General features: G+C 40.3%; 1 protein-coding gene across 1 annotated transcript; it reads left to right on the forward strand.

The window, feature by feature from the left end:
* The first annotated feature begins 782 nt into the window (after positions 1–782).
* On the forward strand, positions 783–13,281 carry LOC117556021 (putative monooxygenase p33MONOX). The gene is made up of 8 exons (XM_034231156.1): positions 783–1,048; positions 1,910–2,034; positions 2,185–2,372; positions 2,553–2,664; positions 2,908–3,035; positions 7,237–7,400; positions 8,231–8,412; positions 11,630–13,281. The coding sequence occupies exons 2-8, from the start codon at positions 2,007–2,009 to the stop codon at positions 11,833–11,835; spliced, it is 1,008 nt and encodes a 335-aa protein (XP_034087047.1). The 5' UTR covers positions 783–1,048; positions 1,910–2,006; the 3' UTR covers positions 11,836–13,281.
* The last annotated feature ends 6,048 nt before the right edge of the window (positions 13,282–19,329 follow it).

Here is a 19,329-nt window from a genome sequence, read left to right on the forward strand (position 1 = left end):
GCTGAGTTTCATAGGCTGGAATCCTTCACACACACACACACACACACACACACACACACACACACACACACACACACACACACACACACACACACACACACACACACACACAAACATTGGCAGTCATATCATGGAGATTCACTGTATGCCTAATCCTAGCCCTAACTTTAACCAAGGCCACAAAGAAGATACTGCCTGTCTATCTGAATTTTGAAATATGACCTTTGAGTTGAAACGTATATATCTACTCAAATATTGAGGACATTTTTTTTTCCTGCTATGTTTAAACTTCCAATTCAATACATCTCTAAGCCAAATGTGGTATTTTTACTTGATACATTTAGTTCCTTTCCAGTTTTCAATAAATATAGAAAAATATGAAATCAACAACAAAATGAAGATAGGCTATCAATATGAAGTATTTACAAATCCTTGGGGGGAATTTGAGTAGCCACTCCGTTTGGTGATTAGATAAGAAATAAATGTAAACTAGTCCTACATTAACCATCGGCAATGTTAAAGTGATACATAAGCCTACATCATACATAAATAATCACAATTCCATAACAAAACATGAATCAACTGTAACCCACGGCTATCAACTAATGTGTATGTAAATAATTTGAACTTTGTGAGAAGCTAATGTTCACACTGTTGTAAATACCTGAGTTATATCTGCATTAATATTTGTTTAATGATTTGGCATAATATGGTTCTCTGATACACTTATTTTTGTACAACAGTCTGCAGGGCTTCGTGGTATCACTTCCGCACATGGACGCGCCACAGTCTCGCCGCTGCGAGGCTCCACTAGCGTCTCGGTTGTCAGAGAGGTGCGTTCAGTGCCCTGCTGCCGTGTGGACATCTCAGCTCTCTGTTTACTCTCTGTTTGTCCAAAAGTCATGGATGAACCAACCGAAGAACAAACATAGCCTACAGATTTTTTTCGTTCAGCATGTCAACTCAGCTCCACTGTGACAAAGAAAGAAAGACATCACTGCTGTGTTATAACTCAACCGGAGAGGAAAGGAAATATTGACAGGTTGAGGTAAGTGTTACAATAGCTTTTGTCCTTCATGTAAACGCTGGAAATATTGTTTTTTTAATGAATAAAATACAATACACACTATGCAATGATAATAGAAAATCCAGTGATTATTACATTATTTGAATAATCGTTTTCAAGTTTTTTTAGTTGTAGCCTATATTTTTTTTTTGTTTGACGTTATTCCCAAACGCCCATGGCATGATTTCGGTTCCTGTTTTTGCATGTCACCGTATCTGGCACCCCAAAGTGCTGACGTGCAGCAGCAGACAGATGTAAGCAGTCTGCAAAGTAGACCAAATTAGCCTGCAAAATATCACCGATCCAAATCTGCGAAATCTGAAATCTGACAAGATAACATTTTGCAGATGGCGGATGGTCATCTGATTATTTATTTTGGTGACGAAGCAGGTGGATTGCAATGGAAAGTGAGCTCAGACAATGCTGATATAGAGCACCGATAAAAGAGGTAGACAAAGTTGACCATAGGCCTAACACAATAGGACTAATGATAGGCCTAATGCCTTTCTTTGAGTTTTACAAAACAAGCAAGGTTTATTTATTAAACAGGCAGTGTTTCCTGATTTCAGAAAGTGTCATTTCCTTGTGGGAATGAGCTTGCTTTAATCCTCAATTGGGCTGTTTGTCTAGGCTTTGGGCAGAGCTGGCTGGTATGAAGGGACTGACCGGACTGACATTAACTGATATTCATGACAGCGCTGTAACAAGATCCTGCAGTTAGCCTATATTCGGAGCAGGGCAGAAATGGGACGCTATGCACTTTGCACTTGCAGCACAAGACTCTGACGTGTTTACTCAAACTTAACCTTAGGCTAACCAAAATATACTTACCATATTGATTAGCGTCACTTCGGACTGCCATCAGCACCTAGCAGAGTGGACCTCCACACTTTCACCCTACACCGTCTCCTGTGGTCTGCCTAATTGATACGGTGTCAAAATGTCCTCACAACGGGGAGATATTCCAGGTAACGCAGGATTTTTTGTTATATTACTGAAATAATCTTAATATTTGTTATTTGTAAAAGTATTTCGAGTTTAGTGGCAATGTCAGAAAACGTTCTCCATGTGAAATAAAACACACAAACAATGAATACTTCTTTACTCCCATCTTTCAGCACTTGAGTCTGGCACATCTTCTGGGCTCTTCGGTGCCTTTTCTTGTCCAATTGGAATGAACCGGCGCACTGTAAGCTATGATGACCTCATGGATGCCACCATGCATTCGCCACCTTCAGACTTCAACTTTAACATCTTTTGGAAAGACCCTGTCATCCCACAGCACAAGTTCAGGAACACTGCAGAGGTGCTTTCCTGTTTGTTCTTACTATAATATACCCAACGTGTTTTGTGTTACTCTAACAAGATGTTTGCCTGGGCTTGTGGGGAACTTCCATAAGCATGATGCAGGACTGACAACGTTTCATTTGTTCTCATTGTTGTGTAACTGGTTTGTAAATGAATCCGTATAAACTTGTATCACCAGGAAAGAGGGAATGCTGGGAAGTTGGTGACTTTTGAGGCAGGGGCACCAGTCCATCCCCAAGTTCCTGTTGTGAAAGCCAAAGCCACCTCTTTGATGAGCACACTTATGATAAGTAAGTCAACTAAAACCAGCTGAAACCCTAATTGAAGACCATTTATTTTCTATTTGATCAATAACAACACACAAGTTAATGACACAATTAATTGATTCACCTCATGTCACATCAATGTGTTAGTCTCACCTATGATTGTTGTACTTCCTTGGATGGCACATTTAAATAAAAACAATCTACAGAGCATCATGTTTAAAACATTGACTCATTTGTACTGTGGACTGTTTACCTTTCCTCACTTAGAGCAGACCCAGGACAACCTCCATAGGTTTGAGCACCAAGCAGGGCTCACTGATGCTGGGTATTCTCCCCACAAGGGTCTTTCTGCTGAGGAGACTCGCTTTCACCGACTGGGTGACGGCACCTTGCCAGTGAGTATGAACAAATGTTGTTGTAAAAGACTCTTGATGTGCAAGGAGCAAAGAAAAATATCTCTAATGCCTCAAATAATAATAAATACCTGAAAAATAAATACACATCACACCTTAATGTGTGACATGTGCTTTAGAGAATGCACAACCTGAATAAGTAGAGAGAAAACACAGTTTCTTGTACATTGTTGGTTCATTTAAATGTTTTCGGGAAAATGAAAGGTCACACGTCTGACCTAGAGTGTGTTTTGCCTAGAACGTCATATAGAATCCCGGATTGAGCATGACTATGTGAGGGTATGGGTTCTGTTGTTTTTTCACTTGTATTCATGTTATTCCTCTACAGTGTTTGGCAAGACTGTTTGTATTCCGATTTATTGGATACTATGGGCTTGGGAATAGTATCACATTATCACACGAGCTCTTTATTATTTCCCTATTTCACATCTCTTCATTTCATTATCCTAATACATTGTGCTAACATCCCATAAACTGATGCAATAATAATTTCTCATGCATCTAAATAAAACTTACACAATTATAAATACACGATAGTATATTTAATTAAACCAGTGTAAAGATTATTAGGCTTTATCTTTGTGCATGTGATGGAAGGTATAGCAAAGAAGGTTTGAAAGTTACAGAGGGTTGCATACGTTTCAAGTGCACTCAGCTGACCTATAATAACATTCCAAAGTGATCACAAATAGAAATAGGGACTATATTCATACTAAAATAGTGATAGAGTCTGTGTTAATACTCAAATAAGCAAGTATTAGTGTGAAAACAAAATGATAAAACCAATTATATAAAGGTTTGAAAAATTATTTAACATGTTGACAATCCTTGTAAACAAGTTACGTAATCTGCTCTATGCTGGTTTAATAGAATGGAGTTTCCGGTAGAAATGTTGCCAAGCAACGCCCTTAAATGAATCGAGCCCCCTTGTGTTGTCAAACGGACCAATCAGCGAGCTCCTAACAAAAGACACTATTTGGAGGCCCTTTCTGGTTTATGCCGACGATACCGTTTTTGTTTTCGCGAAAAAAACAGTTAAACAGCTAATTATGGATAAAATTAAGGAATCTGTCGGACTGGAGCGTCAAAGAAAGATTATCATAAAAAGGTATGTCGATTAATTACTGTGTAGTTACTGTGTAACTCCGACCGAAAAGCAGACCGTTAGCACATCATCACTGTAGGGCAGCTAGCTGGGCTAGCATTCGTGCTAACCTGAGTAAACAAACTAACGCTAGTTCTTCATACATTATATATCTCCCCGCCAATGTCAGTTCAACTATTGTGGTTATACCTGGGTCAGTAAAAGTTGATTCACAGAAACTACGGCTGGCTAAGTAAGACACGTAAACGTAGTGTGTAACTTGATGGTTATTATAGTAGCTAACGTTAGTTGTTAGGTTGCAGTCCTGCAGTTCTCTTTCTACATCCACGGCCTGCCACGGTTACCGTTAGCTCAGCATCAGTTAATGATCCTTCAGATCCCATTCTAACTTGGTCTCCTGAGGCAAAGTAGCCTCAGCTGTGCGCCTCATCTTTTCTTTTGGTTTTCATTCTAAAGAGGCTATCTGGACTGAGGCCCTAGCTAGCTGAATTATATAAAACGAGATTACAACCAGCAATAGCTATACTTGCTTTCACATTTGCTATCGCTTTATTTAAAACTAACACACCACTAGCCGCACGTTTGCCTGCCCTGTGTGCTTACTTTAAGTGTCTATAAGAAAATTACGTATTTACTTTTACTCATATTTGTTATACAATATACCTGCTTCATTGAGGGGCACAGGGTCTAACATGCTTTAATGTTTTCTTTTTTCCCCTGCCCCAATACTTTAATCACACAACAACAGTTGAACTGTCAACATGTTGTTGTGTCCTGATATTCTGGCTGAGGTCCAGCAGGGTGGGAGCAGTGATGAAATCCCAGGATACAATCCCAAATGATATACAGGGCATTAAAAGCCAAGGGGGCACTCTTTCCTTTGCATGATGGCCGTTACCCTATGCAGAATGCAGGACCACATCTACTAGAAGATATTGATATGTGTATGGAAGGACCCTCAAGATAGGATGGGAAAATGCCCACATTAAATGGGAATTTAACTTAAATAATCTAACAGAAAGAATTACAGGAATAAATCTAAAGATAAAGGCAAGTATTGTGGAACATACATTTAGCTACTCACGTAAGGACTGTTATTTGTTGCTTTTATTGTCATTCGTACATAGCTACAGTGTAGTTATGTCGATGAAAATCTTAGGTCCCAGGCTCCTCCAACAGTGCAACACAATAAAACAGATAAAATAGTGCAAGTAAATACAATACAATAGAATAGAAGTAGTGCCATAAGAGTCTAAGTGATACATAATTTGTAAGTTACAAACAGGTGAATGTTATGGATGTTCTTAGTTGCAAATCCACTGCAGGTTATATTCACTTGGACCGGTGGTAGAGCAAGTTTTTTTTTGAGTGAGTTTGTTTTAGTATGTGTAGTTTATATTCATTGCTGTAATGATCTTCAAATAGTATGACTTATTGTCTCAGCGCTTACATTATGAAACTATGTTATTTATTTAGAATATGAATAAAGTAGTTCATCGTCCACTTGTTTTTATTATACAGCAGTCCTCTCTTTGTGTCTTATCTGTCTCTCTTTTCTAGCCCACGACACATTTGCACAGCATGTGTGTGTGACGCACTTTCTTGGTCTGCAGGTCCAAAAAAACACTGCTGACCTTCTGTCATTGTGTATTCAGGGAGAGTTTGCTCTTTAAAAAAAAAGATCAATGCTCTATTGCAAACATTGGCTGTTAGTGTGACACAGCGTTGCCTCTTGTACAGAGTGATACATCAAAATTGATCATCCAGACACTTGCCGTTATTGATATCAAAAGATTTTGCAATCACTTTTCAATGCACCTCGTGAATCTAGAACAGTGGTTCTCAAACTTTTTTCAATAATGTACCCCCTTTGAAAAAAAAATTCAGCCAAGTACCCCCTGATCAGCGCAAACACAATTTGTTAAGGAAAAAATGCTTATAAAGAGGTACAGCACAGCGCTGCACCATCGGTGTCTGATTTATTAAAACAACAACCTTGTAACTGAGAAACACTTAAATGCTACATTTCAAATGTTTACAATCCATCACTAAATTCATGGAAAACCAATTTTAACATCAAGCAATAACACTAAGACGACATTAGTTGCATTGAACTGATCTTTTTAATAAGTTGTACAATGTAGTGAGAAACATGGGCTTGAGCTTCACTGAGGATCTTTGTCATTCTGACAGGGAGGCAAACTGCAGTTATTACACTTCACCTTTTGAAATATGTGTAACTCTGTTCATATAAAACCCACACTGCTCAAACTTCCTTACTTTTCCTAAAATTGGAATATCTATTTATTTATTTATTTTGGGGCGTGGGGAATGAAGAGAAAAAAGATATGAGCATTTTATGAGCATGGGATTTTGACCCCTCATATAAACATATGCATAATGCTGCGCTATACTTTGCGGCCACACACCGTTGCCAAGCAACGCTTATTGTTTAGGTCCTTTGATAAGCAGGCAGTCATATCATTATCTAGAACTAGCTAGATCTGATAGATTTTGACATAAACGCGAGTGAAGTCTAACCGGACGCTAGAGAGAGAGATCAGAGATCAGATCAGCTGCTGCTGACGGAGAACATGCAGCTCTGCATGATCATAGCTCCGCCGCTGTGACGGACCGTTGAGTGGAGCAAAATACACTAAGAGTTAGACCTAACACACTTAGCTAGTTGATCTGCTCTGGAACTAGCTAAACTAGTTATACATATATGCATTCTTTACTGTCGGGTCACTCATTACAGGTTCAGCGAGATGCACGAGACTGACGGGCTGTCAGGAGAGGGAGAGGAAAAGAGAGCACCCCGTTTACTTTTCCCATTTTATTATCCAGAGTTTATGTAAACTTTTGAATAGAGTAGTTAATCTACTATTAGTAGTTTGTTTAAATGCATTACTTATGTTGTTTTCTTTCTCATTAACATAAAATAAATCTCATGTACCCCCTGCAGTACTCCAACGTACCCCTAGGGGTCCGCGTACCCCCATTTGAGAACCACTGATCTAGAACATAGAAGATAATCTTTGATTGTTTCTTTCATTGCTTAATTTTCTCTCTTTGCAGAAGTTGAGAATGCCAACCGGGGACTTCAAGGAGGACAGGTGTACAACATCAGCACAATCCACCCCCAGTGTCACCCCTTGTGTCACCCCTTGTGTCAGCCCCTCCGTCACCCCCAGCGTCACCCCCTGTGTAACTCCCCACACATCACCGGCTGTTAGTCGCAGGTAAGCAGGGATGCATATCGTTGACTTTTTTACTCAACCGATACCACTGAACGATACCGATACTCAACCGATACATATCGTGATACTTTGAAAATGTATCATCCCACAATTACTCCCATGAAGCGCTTTACGATATAGTTAACATGTCAAATGAATATTAAATTCAATTGTGGGACTTCTTGGACCTTTTAGTACTGAACAAACAATGAAAAATACATTAAAAATATGAAGAAAACCGATTATGGAATATCTTCAGGTGTGCCGCGTAAATAGCACATCTTGTCAATGCAAACAGACCGTTATAGCACCGTTATGATTAATTTTAAACCTGAGATTCGACTAGAGAACAAATACACAATAGAATAAAGGTCATGAGATCTCGGCATTGCACAAACAAACAAATCTCATCTTTAAAATGACCATTTACCTTCACTGGTGAGAGAAAAAAATCCCATCACAGTTCATTTGTGGGACTTTTACCTTTCTAGTATTGAACAAACAATGAAAAATACATAAAATATGAAGAAAAACGATTATGCAATCTAATTTATAACACCCGCCATCACGGGCCACTGACTCACTTTTTAAATGAATAAAAAAATATATATATATCTTTTTTTTTTTTAAAGTATCGAAACCGGATCTGATTTCGGTACGGTATACCGTAGCCACCAGTAACCGGTATTTCGGTAATACCGGATACCGGTATGCATCCCTAGTAAGCATCAAGCTACTGAGATATTCTTTGCTCGTGTTGTTATTATGTCATTTTTCTACATGGCTCAAATGATGATATGTTAATTTTTTTCTTTTGCTTGCCCTAAATACAGGAACTGGTTCCAGCTGAGTCCTGCACCTTTTCTTGCCCCACCAGAGCTCACCAGTTCCAACCCCACCACAAACATGGGAGGAAATGAGGGAGCAGGAGGAGGAGGAGAGAGGTGGAGCTTCTTTGGAACTCGATCTGTGGTACAGAAGTCCCCCACTGACCCAGGCTGTGAAACCGGCTCAGGTGAGACATTTATGGCGCATTTCCACTGCAGGGCCTCGCACGGCTTAGTACGGTATAGTTAGGCCTTGGTAGGCCAGGCTCACTTTATGCTGCGTTTCCATTACAGTTTAGGAACTGGGGTAGTAGCTATAGTAACGCAGTGTCGGCGGAGCCGTGACGTCATCTTCAATGCGAAACACAAAACCAACATCAACCGTTAGCTGTTAGCACTCAGAGCTCACAGCTCCTCATATCTGTTCAGAAACTAGACAAAAGTTAAACAAGTACAAACCACAGACTGTCTGTGTCGGAGCATATACAACGTTAGCTTAGCCGATCTCCATTTAGACAACACGCATTTTAAAAGGTTTTTCGCCTGCCGTCTTTCTGCAGACTTGTCAAAGCATTAATTCATGGTTTTTACTAACCGATATCAGTATGTTGTCACTTCGGCATCATTTTGAAACGTGTATTACAATTAAATCACGGTCAAATATGTTAATTTTGTTGTAGTTGCCAGCGATTCTCTCACTAGTTTAGCATACTCAGCCCGGTTGTTGGCCCGGAAAGAACCTCGATTTTGGAGAGCCAGAACAACTGTGAAAAAGTACCCGCTAGCCGGAACTACGCCTAGTGGAAACGCAACCAAAAACGGGCCGGGCACGGCACGCTTAAACCGCGCTCCACGCTGTAGTGGAGATGCGCCATTATACCCAATGTTGCTTTTGGGTAGGGATGGGTATCGTTAAGGTTTTAACGGTACTACTACTTTGATCGATACCGCTTATCGATCCGGTCTTTTAACGGTACTCTTATCGGTTCTTTTGGAGAGAAAAAAGAAGGTAAACTAACTAAACAAATTGTAAACAAAATTAACATTGCTTTTTATTTAAATTAAAGAAATAATATTTCACATCAAAAGAAACAACAATGTTTTAACAAATCGTGTTAAATAATCTGATGACAAAACTGTAAACAGAATAGCTGAAACTTTAAAAAAATAAATGACTCAGTTACCTCTAATCATTAACCAATGTTTGAATAATGAGTTAGCTCCGTGTGTTGCTGCTAGCATACATAACACCTGACGGGGAAACGTTACTCGTGGATGGGGCTACAGAGCTACTAGAGCAGGGGTGGCCAACCAGTCAGAGGTTAAGAGCCACATTTTTTCTATGTTATTGCAAAGAGCCACATCAAACACACAGTCACTGATACCGCTTGTTTCAGTTTTTTGTTTTCTGGAGACAAGATTTCAACCACGTCACTGATGCATTTTTGTGGCATTGGGATATATTTTTTAAATCCTCTGGAGCAGAGAGAGGAGCTGTGGATTATTGTTATTGATTAATGCATCAGTGTTTCTTAGGGTCAACAACACTAAATCCACAACTTAAGATGAAAGCGTTTAGTTTATTTAATAAAAGAGCACATGTTCAATGTGAAAAGTGACAGTAGTTATAGATTATTTGCAATTTGGTGGTATATATATATATATTTTTTTTTATTATATATATAACACCTTGAATTCCAGGGGGGGGCGCGGGGCTCCGTTGGCGGGCAGCGCCCCTCCAAGACAATGGTAGGGGAAACACTGGATAGTGTTTAATCAACAATAGGTTTTTCCCCCCTCAAAGGTGATTGGTTCACTGCATTGCAGGTATTATTGTGATTGGCTCTTGGGCCACATCAAAATTAGACGCGCTGTCATCCTCTCATGACACCTGACACCACACATACACACGTAGGGAGAGCCGGGACGAAAGTAACACGGGACGAAAGTAACGGAGCTATTTTATCCGAGCCCGAACAACTTTGACCGGCCAAATTACGTCAGAATTATCAGTATTCAATACTTAACAGACCTACTAAATATCAGGTTTAACTGTCAGTGTTGTCACGATACCAACATTTTGGTTTCGATACCAAGTCAAGAATTGCGATTCCGATTATTTTTCTTAAAAAAAGGGAAACAGTCTTAAATGTAATTATTGTGCTTTATTTCACACCAGAACCATAACCATAACACAAACTTTTAAACAATGAGAACAATAAATAAAATAAATGACAAGAATTCGTATTAAATACAATTAATACATTTCTCACAGACAGGCCTCATGGTGTCCGTAGGCTTGCCCTCACTGTCAGAGATATAGCTCAAATACATCGCTTCTGGCGTCTTTTTTCTCAACAAGCTCCCACTTGCAGCTATGCTTCTGGTTTTCTCACATGCTCTGGCAGCTAGCGCGTGCACGAGAGAGGGGAGGGACTTAGAGCGTGCTTGAGAGGGGAGGGACTTAGAGCGTGCTTGAGAGGGGAGGGACTTCGAGCGTGCTTGAGAAGGGAGGGGCTGCAGGCACGGCTGCAGTGCAGGGAGTGGAAGCAGAGCGCTGAAAACACACGGCTCTTATTAAAACGGCGCTTTCTCACCGGAGTACTTTTCCCCGTCATTCTTAAAGTACCGATACTAATGAAACGGAGGAATCGTAACGTTTTTAACGGCAGGGTATCGCGGTATACCTTTCAAGTATCGGTACACCATGCAACACTAGTCAGGAGTCAGTGTCTCTCCCCCAAACTCACACATATAAAATTCGATATGAACTGAAGAGCCGCATGAAACTAGGCAAAGAGCCGCATGCGGCTCGAGAGCCGCGGGTTGGCCACCCCTGTACTAGAGAGACAGTGGAACCCGGTGCATTTCTCCGTCTGAATGTGGTGCACTTTTGCAAGATGTTTCAATAAATTGCTCGTGTTGCCGCCCTTACATGCTAAACTCCTATTGCACTTGTGGTAATGAGCATTGTCCACATCGAGACGGGCAACGTTTAACCACACCTCGGAGCACGTTCTCTCCGCCCTGTGTGTGTTGCATGCATGTAGCAGCCACGTGTGTGTAAACTGCCCCGCCGTCTCGCACACAGACGGGGGAGAGTGAGATCTCTCGTCTGGATTGGAAAGATCGAAAATACTAAAAATAATCATAGACGCATTTTGCAGTCTTTTTGCATATTAGAAACGGAGTTGGCGACACTAAAACTGCAATATAATGTTTGTATAGCAATAATACATACAACGTATATTTTAGATGTCTCCAGTACCGATAAAAAGACCGATAACGTCGGAGCTTAACGGTACCACGGTCTTTAATAATTCAAACACAATATGGCATCCTCACTTGTATTACTAGTACTCCTATTATGTTAAGACTTTCCTCTCTTCCTCGTCTTTCCTTCAGGCTTCTCATTGCAGTCCTACTTCGGCATGCAGAAGTCCTCCACCATGGATAGCACTAAAACCCAGGTCAACTTCAAGGTGGACGACCCTGCCAACTTCATGCCCCCGAAGATTGAAATCTCAGGCCTCGATGCCAACCGAGCTCCCACACGGCCTCACAAACTGAAACCTCGGGACATGAATGTTTTAACACCTTCGGGCTTCTGAAGCCAAACCAGCCGTATAGTGACACCTCTGTCCTCCTCTGCCTGGGAGCTCCTTTTCTTTTATTGCCCCCCCCTGCATTTCACTCTGGCTGAGAGTACTGCAGACCACCCATAGTAGTAGCTCATCCGGCCCCTGAGACATCACCGCACTGTTCCTCCTCTCAACTACTCTGATGGACTGCCATCTTCTGTTATCCCTCACCCCCCCCCCCCCCACCACTTCCTATCTCTTCAGACTCACTTGTCCAAATTAATTAAAGTAACTTCATTTGTCATTCCCTATGATGGTTTTTCTTTGTAGTATTATTATTGTTATTCTGTTACGTAATGGGTGCATTGGCATGCATTGCTTTGCTGTCTTTGTTCCATTGTCGATGATGACATGAGATTGAAGTTGTTGACGTATTTTTTCAGTCCTTTGCTCAAGTTATTCACTTTAGCATTGCCTCTGGGGAAATGAACCAGCTATTTTATTCATAGTGCTCATTTGCCTCATTTTGTATTTTCTTATGTTATTTTGAACAAGCTCACAGATTTGTAGTTGTAGTGCGTTCTCTGTTAGCATGCAGAGTATAGTGTGGGATGACTGATTTTGTGCTTAAACTTGCAGCATGTTTGCTTTATCGAAGTACACTTTTTGTTTTTGTTATATCGAAGAACATATTATTTTACCCCGTGAGAGAGTATGACTGAAGTGATTTTCTAATGATTATTTCCCCTTAACTCAGTTCATACAGTTCTTCTTTAAATCAATTATCATTGTTCATTCTCAATAGTAGTGTAATGGGTTCATTACATTTTTCACTTTCATTACTATATTATTTAACATGTTGTAAAAATACAATACATATTTTTTTTTTCTATCACAATTCAAGAATCCCTGCTGTTCTATTTGAAAAAGATGTTGAATTCCAAAAAGTTATTGCACAAGGGAAATAGTCCCCTACTTAGATCTGTAAATAAATCTGATTCAAGCTAAATTCTTCCTTGTTATTTTTTCATGGAAACATATACAACAATATAAGTACACAGGGCCCTTCGGAGCACCCCAGTCCTTTACTATATTATTATTATATCTATGTGTATTAATATATATGTATCTGCAGAGTGCACAATCATTTGTATTCCATGTGAATACACAACATCATGTATTTCTTTTTGTAAGAAAACAATGTTTGTGATAAGCATTATGTAGTTGTATCTTGGAAACAGAACCAATTTAGTCTCAAACAACATTATTTTTGTAATTATGTTTATTAAAATAAACAACGGCAGAATAAGAATTGTGCTTTGAAAAAACGGCCTAATTATATTAAACTGCCGTTTTCTCAAATTTCATATATTTGCTTTGCTGAATAACTCATGGATGTGAAGTGGACGGCAATATAAAATACTAACACATTGTGTACCATTCCTTGGAGTAAAAGTAGCTGCATTAATTTGTAAATGTTCCTGTCATTGAAAAACATAAACCTGTATCCAACTTTAATTTGCTGTTGCGAGGATATCCCTGTTGTGATTCAAGGATTTTACACTAACCATCAGCCACAGTCTTTGTCCAGAAGATGGCGCAATAGGCTCACAATGCAGACATGGTTGTTGGAAATGTAGTTATACTCAGTCTGTCTCTTATGATTCATTATGTGTTATATTACCCAGATTACAATCAAGAAAAAGGAGTGTGTATGCTGGAATCAAATTAAGTATTATCAATCCAACAAGGGTGCAAGGGTGATAATTAGGAAATGAATTGTTGCCACAGACCCATGAATGGCAGGGGTGAAGAAAAACAGGAGAATATAAAATTCTATGTTTACTAATCCATAATTTATTGCGTACACACTGATATAATGAATATAGCGTCATTGATTTGATTTGTAACAAAAGCTATATTGTCAAAAAATAGCTGCCGGTTGTAAACTACCCAAGCCCCCCCCCCTCCCTCTCTCCTCTCCACATCAAAGCAAACATCCAGGCCATCCACGAAAATGAGCCAGCAGAGGGAGACAGTAGGGAGCAGAGTCTCTCCCCCCTGGCTCAGGGTTTACAGCTGTGTGTGTGTGTGCGTGTGCGCGTGCGTGTGTGCGCGCATGTTATCAGAATGGTTTTGTTTTACCAATGATGTCTTTGCTAATACCCCAAATACACTTGATGTTGTTTTTGTTGACACCAACCACAAGGAGGTTCTAATATTAGAAGTAGGCTGTGCCTTTGACCTGTACATGGACCAGGCTTTCCAGGACAAGTATATCAAATACCAACCACTGCTCGATGTGATAACCAGCTTTGGGTACAAGTGTAGATATGGCCAGGGGCGGATCTACCGGGGTGGCAACTGCCACCCTAAAAAATAGCCTTGCCACCCCAGTTGGCAGCTTTGTTTTGGAATCAAAGTTGTGGCTCATCGGACATTTATGAGAGAAAATCCCTAATGTCTGAATGCAGCACAAGACGCGAGTCTTGTCACCCCTCCCTGGCGCGAGCATGGAAATATGATTGGCGGCCATTTCATTTGAACGGGACGGCGCAAAACGAGTAGCATTCGGATTCGGACAGTCTATGATTCGGACCCAAGTAGACGGAAGGAATGAGGTATTTGCGGTCTACAATGACAGAGAAGAGACTGTCAAGTTTGGCTGTACTCAGCATTGAATCAAAACGCACTAAAGCTTTGGATCTTAAAGGTGACATGTCATGCTTTTCCGGTTAGTACCCGTCCCCTTGTGTGTTATGAAGGTTTGTATGCATGTAAATGGTGTGCAGAGTCAAAACCCTCAAAGTACACCCTGTAGTAGCGAGTAAAACTCTAACACAGAAAATACCTCCCCAAAACGCCTCGTTGGAGATACGTCATTGTCCATTTGATTCTTCCGGGTACATCATGATGTCATGTCGTCCCCGGAACGAAATGGACCAATCCGTGGAGCTGTTACGTTACGTCCGTGGAGCCGTTACGTTAAGCCCCCGCTGATTGGTCCAAATTGACCAATCCACGGACTTCCTCCTCACACACTCTGCTGATTTCTCCTCCCTGGCTGCAGGCTGATAACAGACAGTTGGGATCGCGGCGAAATTCTCTCTGCAGACCCATTCTCACAGCGTTTATCAACCTTTGTCTTACTCAATATCAAGCCACACTTCTTGTTTTTACTTCGGCTGTGACTATGTGTGTGCTCAGGGTGAGTTTGGCTGTGTTTCGCTGTGTATCGCTAAACAAGGAAATCACACCTCCACGGAGCTCAGCGCTATTCACAACGTCCCGACTGGTCCCGATCAATCGGAGCACACTGGGCCCACAGGGAGGGGGGGGGCAAGAGCTGCAACGAGCCGTTTAGTGGAGAGAGTGAATACTGCTGAATACACATACTTTACAGAGATGCTGTATGCGAAACCAATGTGAGTTTGGAAAATTGTACAGTGTAAATCTATTCTAGTAGACCTCAACAATGGAATTATGATCAGTGGAAATGGCCATGACATGGGACCTTTAATAAGTTTGTTAGGCGTTTTGCTGAACAAAATGGTAATCGTCACATTCAGCTGTCAACTTGATGCTCTGCTCACGGATGACTCGATGAGCATAACAACTGTTAAGATGATGACCTTATGTGTGTATATATTTTTTTCTTTGAGGGGGTCTGTCCCTGTTTCAAGTCCTGAGAAAGTCAAATAAGACGGTGTGTAAAACTACACTGCCCAGCCAAAAAAAAGTAACCACTTTGATTTAACTAGGCCAGTAGGTAAGGACTTTCCACTGGATAATAACTGCAGCGATGTATATGTTTTTAGCTGAATACACGTTTTTTAACCTTAACTGATGCAGTTAGTCACTTTGTAGGAGCCATTTTGTGGGTGTTGTTGGTGTGTCAGTTTATTTGAGTTATATGTATAGTGCAATATTATTTATGAACACTGGGTGGCGGGGTTTAGCTGCACCGGGTGTATATAAGGAGGTCATAGGTGACAGGAGAGGTGTGGCCACAGGAGGAAGAGAGCATACCGATTCCACCAGCCCGGCAGATGCTCATCACAACAATTAGAAACCGTACAATTAACCCTGGTATGTAAAGCTGAATAAACAACATTATAAACTTCAACAAAGGACCGGAAATCATCTGTTTGTGTCTGCGTCTGGATCACTCTTCAGCCCTTCTGTGAAAGTAACGGCAAGAATATCTAGGACATAGGAACAGAAAATTGCCATTACATTAAGTGGAATCGCACTCTTTGAGTGAAACTGGACAATAAGAATCACTTCGAATTGGATTAATGCACAATCGACATCAGCTGCACACGCCACAATCAGCTGGAGATTGTTCCCATAGATATATATAAACACTAGATGACTCACCCGCGCTGCTGGCCAATGGAGACCGACGTTGCCACTTGGCCGCCATCTTGCTACAGGCAGTTCTCTCATTCATAACATTATGGTTTACTATTTAAATAACCATAGCTTGCTCAATTTTCAAACGGTTTGGTTTTTTATAAACATCAAAGATGTAGTTATGATACTGCATACTTATAATCATGGACTTTCATATGAAAATAACATTAATCAGATAAAGCAATAGCTATAGCTATACATACATACACACACACACACACACACACACACACACACACACACACACACACACTTGCCGGCGTATATATTTCCATTAATTTTATTATATTGTTAATATTTAAAATAAATTATAAAATTAAAATACATTTATATTTTATATATAAAAATCGGTCTCATGCAGGGGCGGATCTACCGGGGTGGCATGGGGTGGCAACTGCCACCCTAAACAATAGCCTTGCCACCCCAGCTGCCACCCCAGTTGGCATCTTTGTTTTGAAAGAAAAGTTGTGGCTCATCGGACATTTATGAGAGAAAATCTCTAATGTCCGAGTGCAAGTGAATGCAGCACAAGACGCGAGTCTTGTAACCCCTCCCCCTGCCCTGGCGCGAGACTGGAAATATGATTGATGGCGAATTCAGTTGAACGGTGGACGGCGCAAAACGAGAAGCATTTCGGACCCAAGTAGACGGAAGGAATGAGGTAGTTGCGATCTACAATTACAGAAAAGAGAATGTCAAGTTTGGCTGTACTCAGCATTGAATCAAAACGCACTAAAGCTTTGGATCTTAATACATTTGTGAGGCGTTTTGCTGAACAAAATGGTAATCGCCGCATTCAGCTGTAATAGGCATGCCAACTTGATGCTCTGCTCACGGATGACTCGATGAGCATAACAAACTCTTAAGATGATGACCTTGTATGCGTGTATATTTTTTTTTTCTTTGTGGGGGTCTGCCCCCAAAAAACAGTTTTAAGTCCTGAGGAAGTAAAATCAGACGGTGTGTAAAACTACACTGCCCAGCCAACAGAAAGTAACCACTTTGATTTAACTAGGCCAGTAGATAAGGACCTTCCACTGGATAATAACTGCAGCGATGTTTTAGCTGAATACACGTTTTCTAACCCTAACTGAGGCAGTTAGTCACTTCTTTAATGTTTGTTCTTTCTGATGTAAAGTCAAGGTTGTAACTGTATATCAATAATGATATAATTACTTGTTTTTCAAATTTGAAGGAGGGTGAGCAAGCATCTTGATGAACATTCATCATTAACTCCTCCAAAAAATATAGTTTATTCAATAATAAATGAATATGTGAATCATAACAGTGATTGACAGCTGATAGGAATAATATGATTGTTAATAGTATCATATTCATTCAGACAAACATCGATGAGACAGTTAATTAATGTACTTATTGCAGCAGTGCATATATTTGGTTCCCCTGCTGGTCTAAGATTGAAACAAACTCATTCAGTTATTGTTCAGTTAAAATTCATTAAATTACGTCTGCCACCTTACATATGTAAGGCTTTACTGATGTGCCACAATAATATCACCTAATGTCATTGAGTTAAAATATTAATATTGTGGCTTTCCAAGTTAACATTGATTGTAGGGGTGTAACGGTTCACAAACATTTCGGTTCGGTTCGTACCTCGGTTTTTAGGTCACGGTTCGGTTCAGTACAGCAGAACAAATTCTCACAACATTAAACTTTTTTTAATTATTATTAAACTGTGAATATTCACTCAAATAAATACAAAATATAATAAAATAAACATTAAGGTGCAGCATGTCGATGAACTGAAATGATCTGTATTTGAACTGTACTGTACCTAAGCAGCCAGGTTGACATTAGGACTTGCTTTTCATTGTATTTTCATGTTGTTTAAAGAAAGATGAACTTGTCCACATTGCTGCTGAAAGGGCAGATCTGCTGGCACCAACAATGTCTCCTGCTGTGGAGAACACCCTCTCTAGGGACAGAGGTAGCAGACACAGCCAGGTAGCGCTTTGCTAACATGGCAACATAAGGATATTTGGCGTTTGTAATAGCGTTGGCTCGGTCTGAACTCTCTGCGAGTGGTGGAGGCTTACATGCTAGCGGGAGTTGGGTTTGCACTTCAGTCTTTTTTCTTTTGGTACCGGTGATATTCACGTTCGGGTGATGCCTTTTCAAATGAGTGTGCAAGTTTGATGTATTGCCAGCCGCGTAACCAATGTTAGTTGAACAATGCCGACAAACAGCTTTGGTTCGGTCCAGCTGTCTTTGTCCGTCATCCTTGTTCGTAACTGCGAAACCAAAATGTTCCCAAAGAGACTTCAATGATGCTGGAGGATTTTTGAGCTCAACTTTATCTGCGTTCACCATTTGGATAGTTCCTCAAATTACTGACTACATTTGAACGCATCCCTGTGACCAGCTCTTATAGTATGCCTCTCGTCCAATGAAATGACTTGGTCGCTCTATGATATATACCTAAGATTACTTCCAGAAAGTTGTTCATGTTCTCAATTTTTTACATTTAACGTTATATTCGTTCGGTACCCTTCGGTTCACACGTGTACCGAACCGAAGGGCCCGTACCGAATAATGTCAGTACGTGTACCGTTACACTGCGATTTAAATCAGCATATACTTCTGCCAGGGGATGCCACCCCTCAAAATCTCCTGCCACCCTCTTGCCACCCCATGAATATTTGTCTAGATCCGCCCCTGGTCTCATGTTACCACTCTGTAAGCCAAGAGTTGTTAATTTAGCAATGCCTTAGCTTTAAGAACAGGGACACAACTAATGACAATAGCATATGTTGTTATATTATTTAGATATTCACACCTTTATCAGAAGAACCAAACCAACATAAAATGTGCTCACAGACAGGCCAGTTCTGTCTAATTTATCACAATTATTTTTGACATGAGATCTTCATATTACTATACTAGTTTTGTATTTAGTTTCTAGATTTGTAAACAAATCCAGAACCTTTGAAATATGTTATTGAAAAAAGACCAAGAATAATATAAACTGTACCATGTGTCCTTCTGTAGTCCATTTGTGGTTTGTCTTGTCTCACCCCGGCTGATATATCACAAAATTCACTGTTTAAATTGTTCCCTATATTGCCCCTATGCCCCTGTAAGGGG

This window comes from Gymnodraco acuticeps, unplaced genomic scaffold (genome assembly GCF_902827175.1).
Source record: "Gymnodraco acuticeps unplaced genomic scaffold, fGymAcu1.1, whole genome shotgun sequence".
NCBI classification, from domain to species: Eukaryota; Metazoa; Chordata; class Actinopteri; order Perciformes; family Bathydraconidae; genus Gymnodraco; species Gymnodraco acuticeps.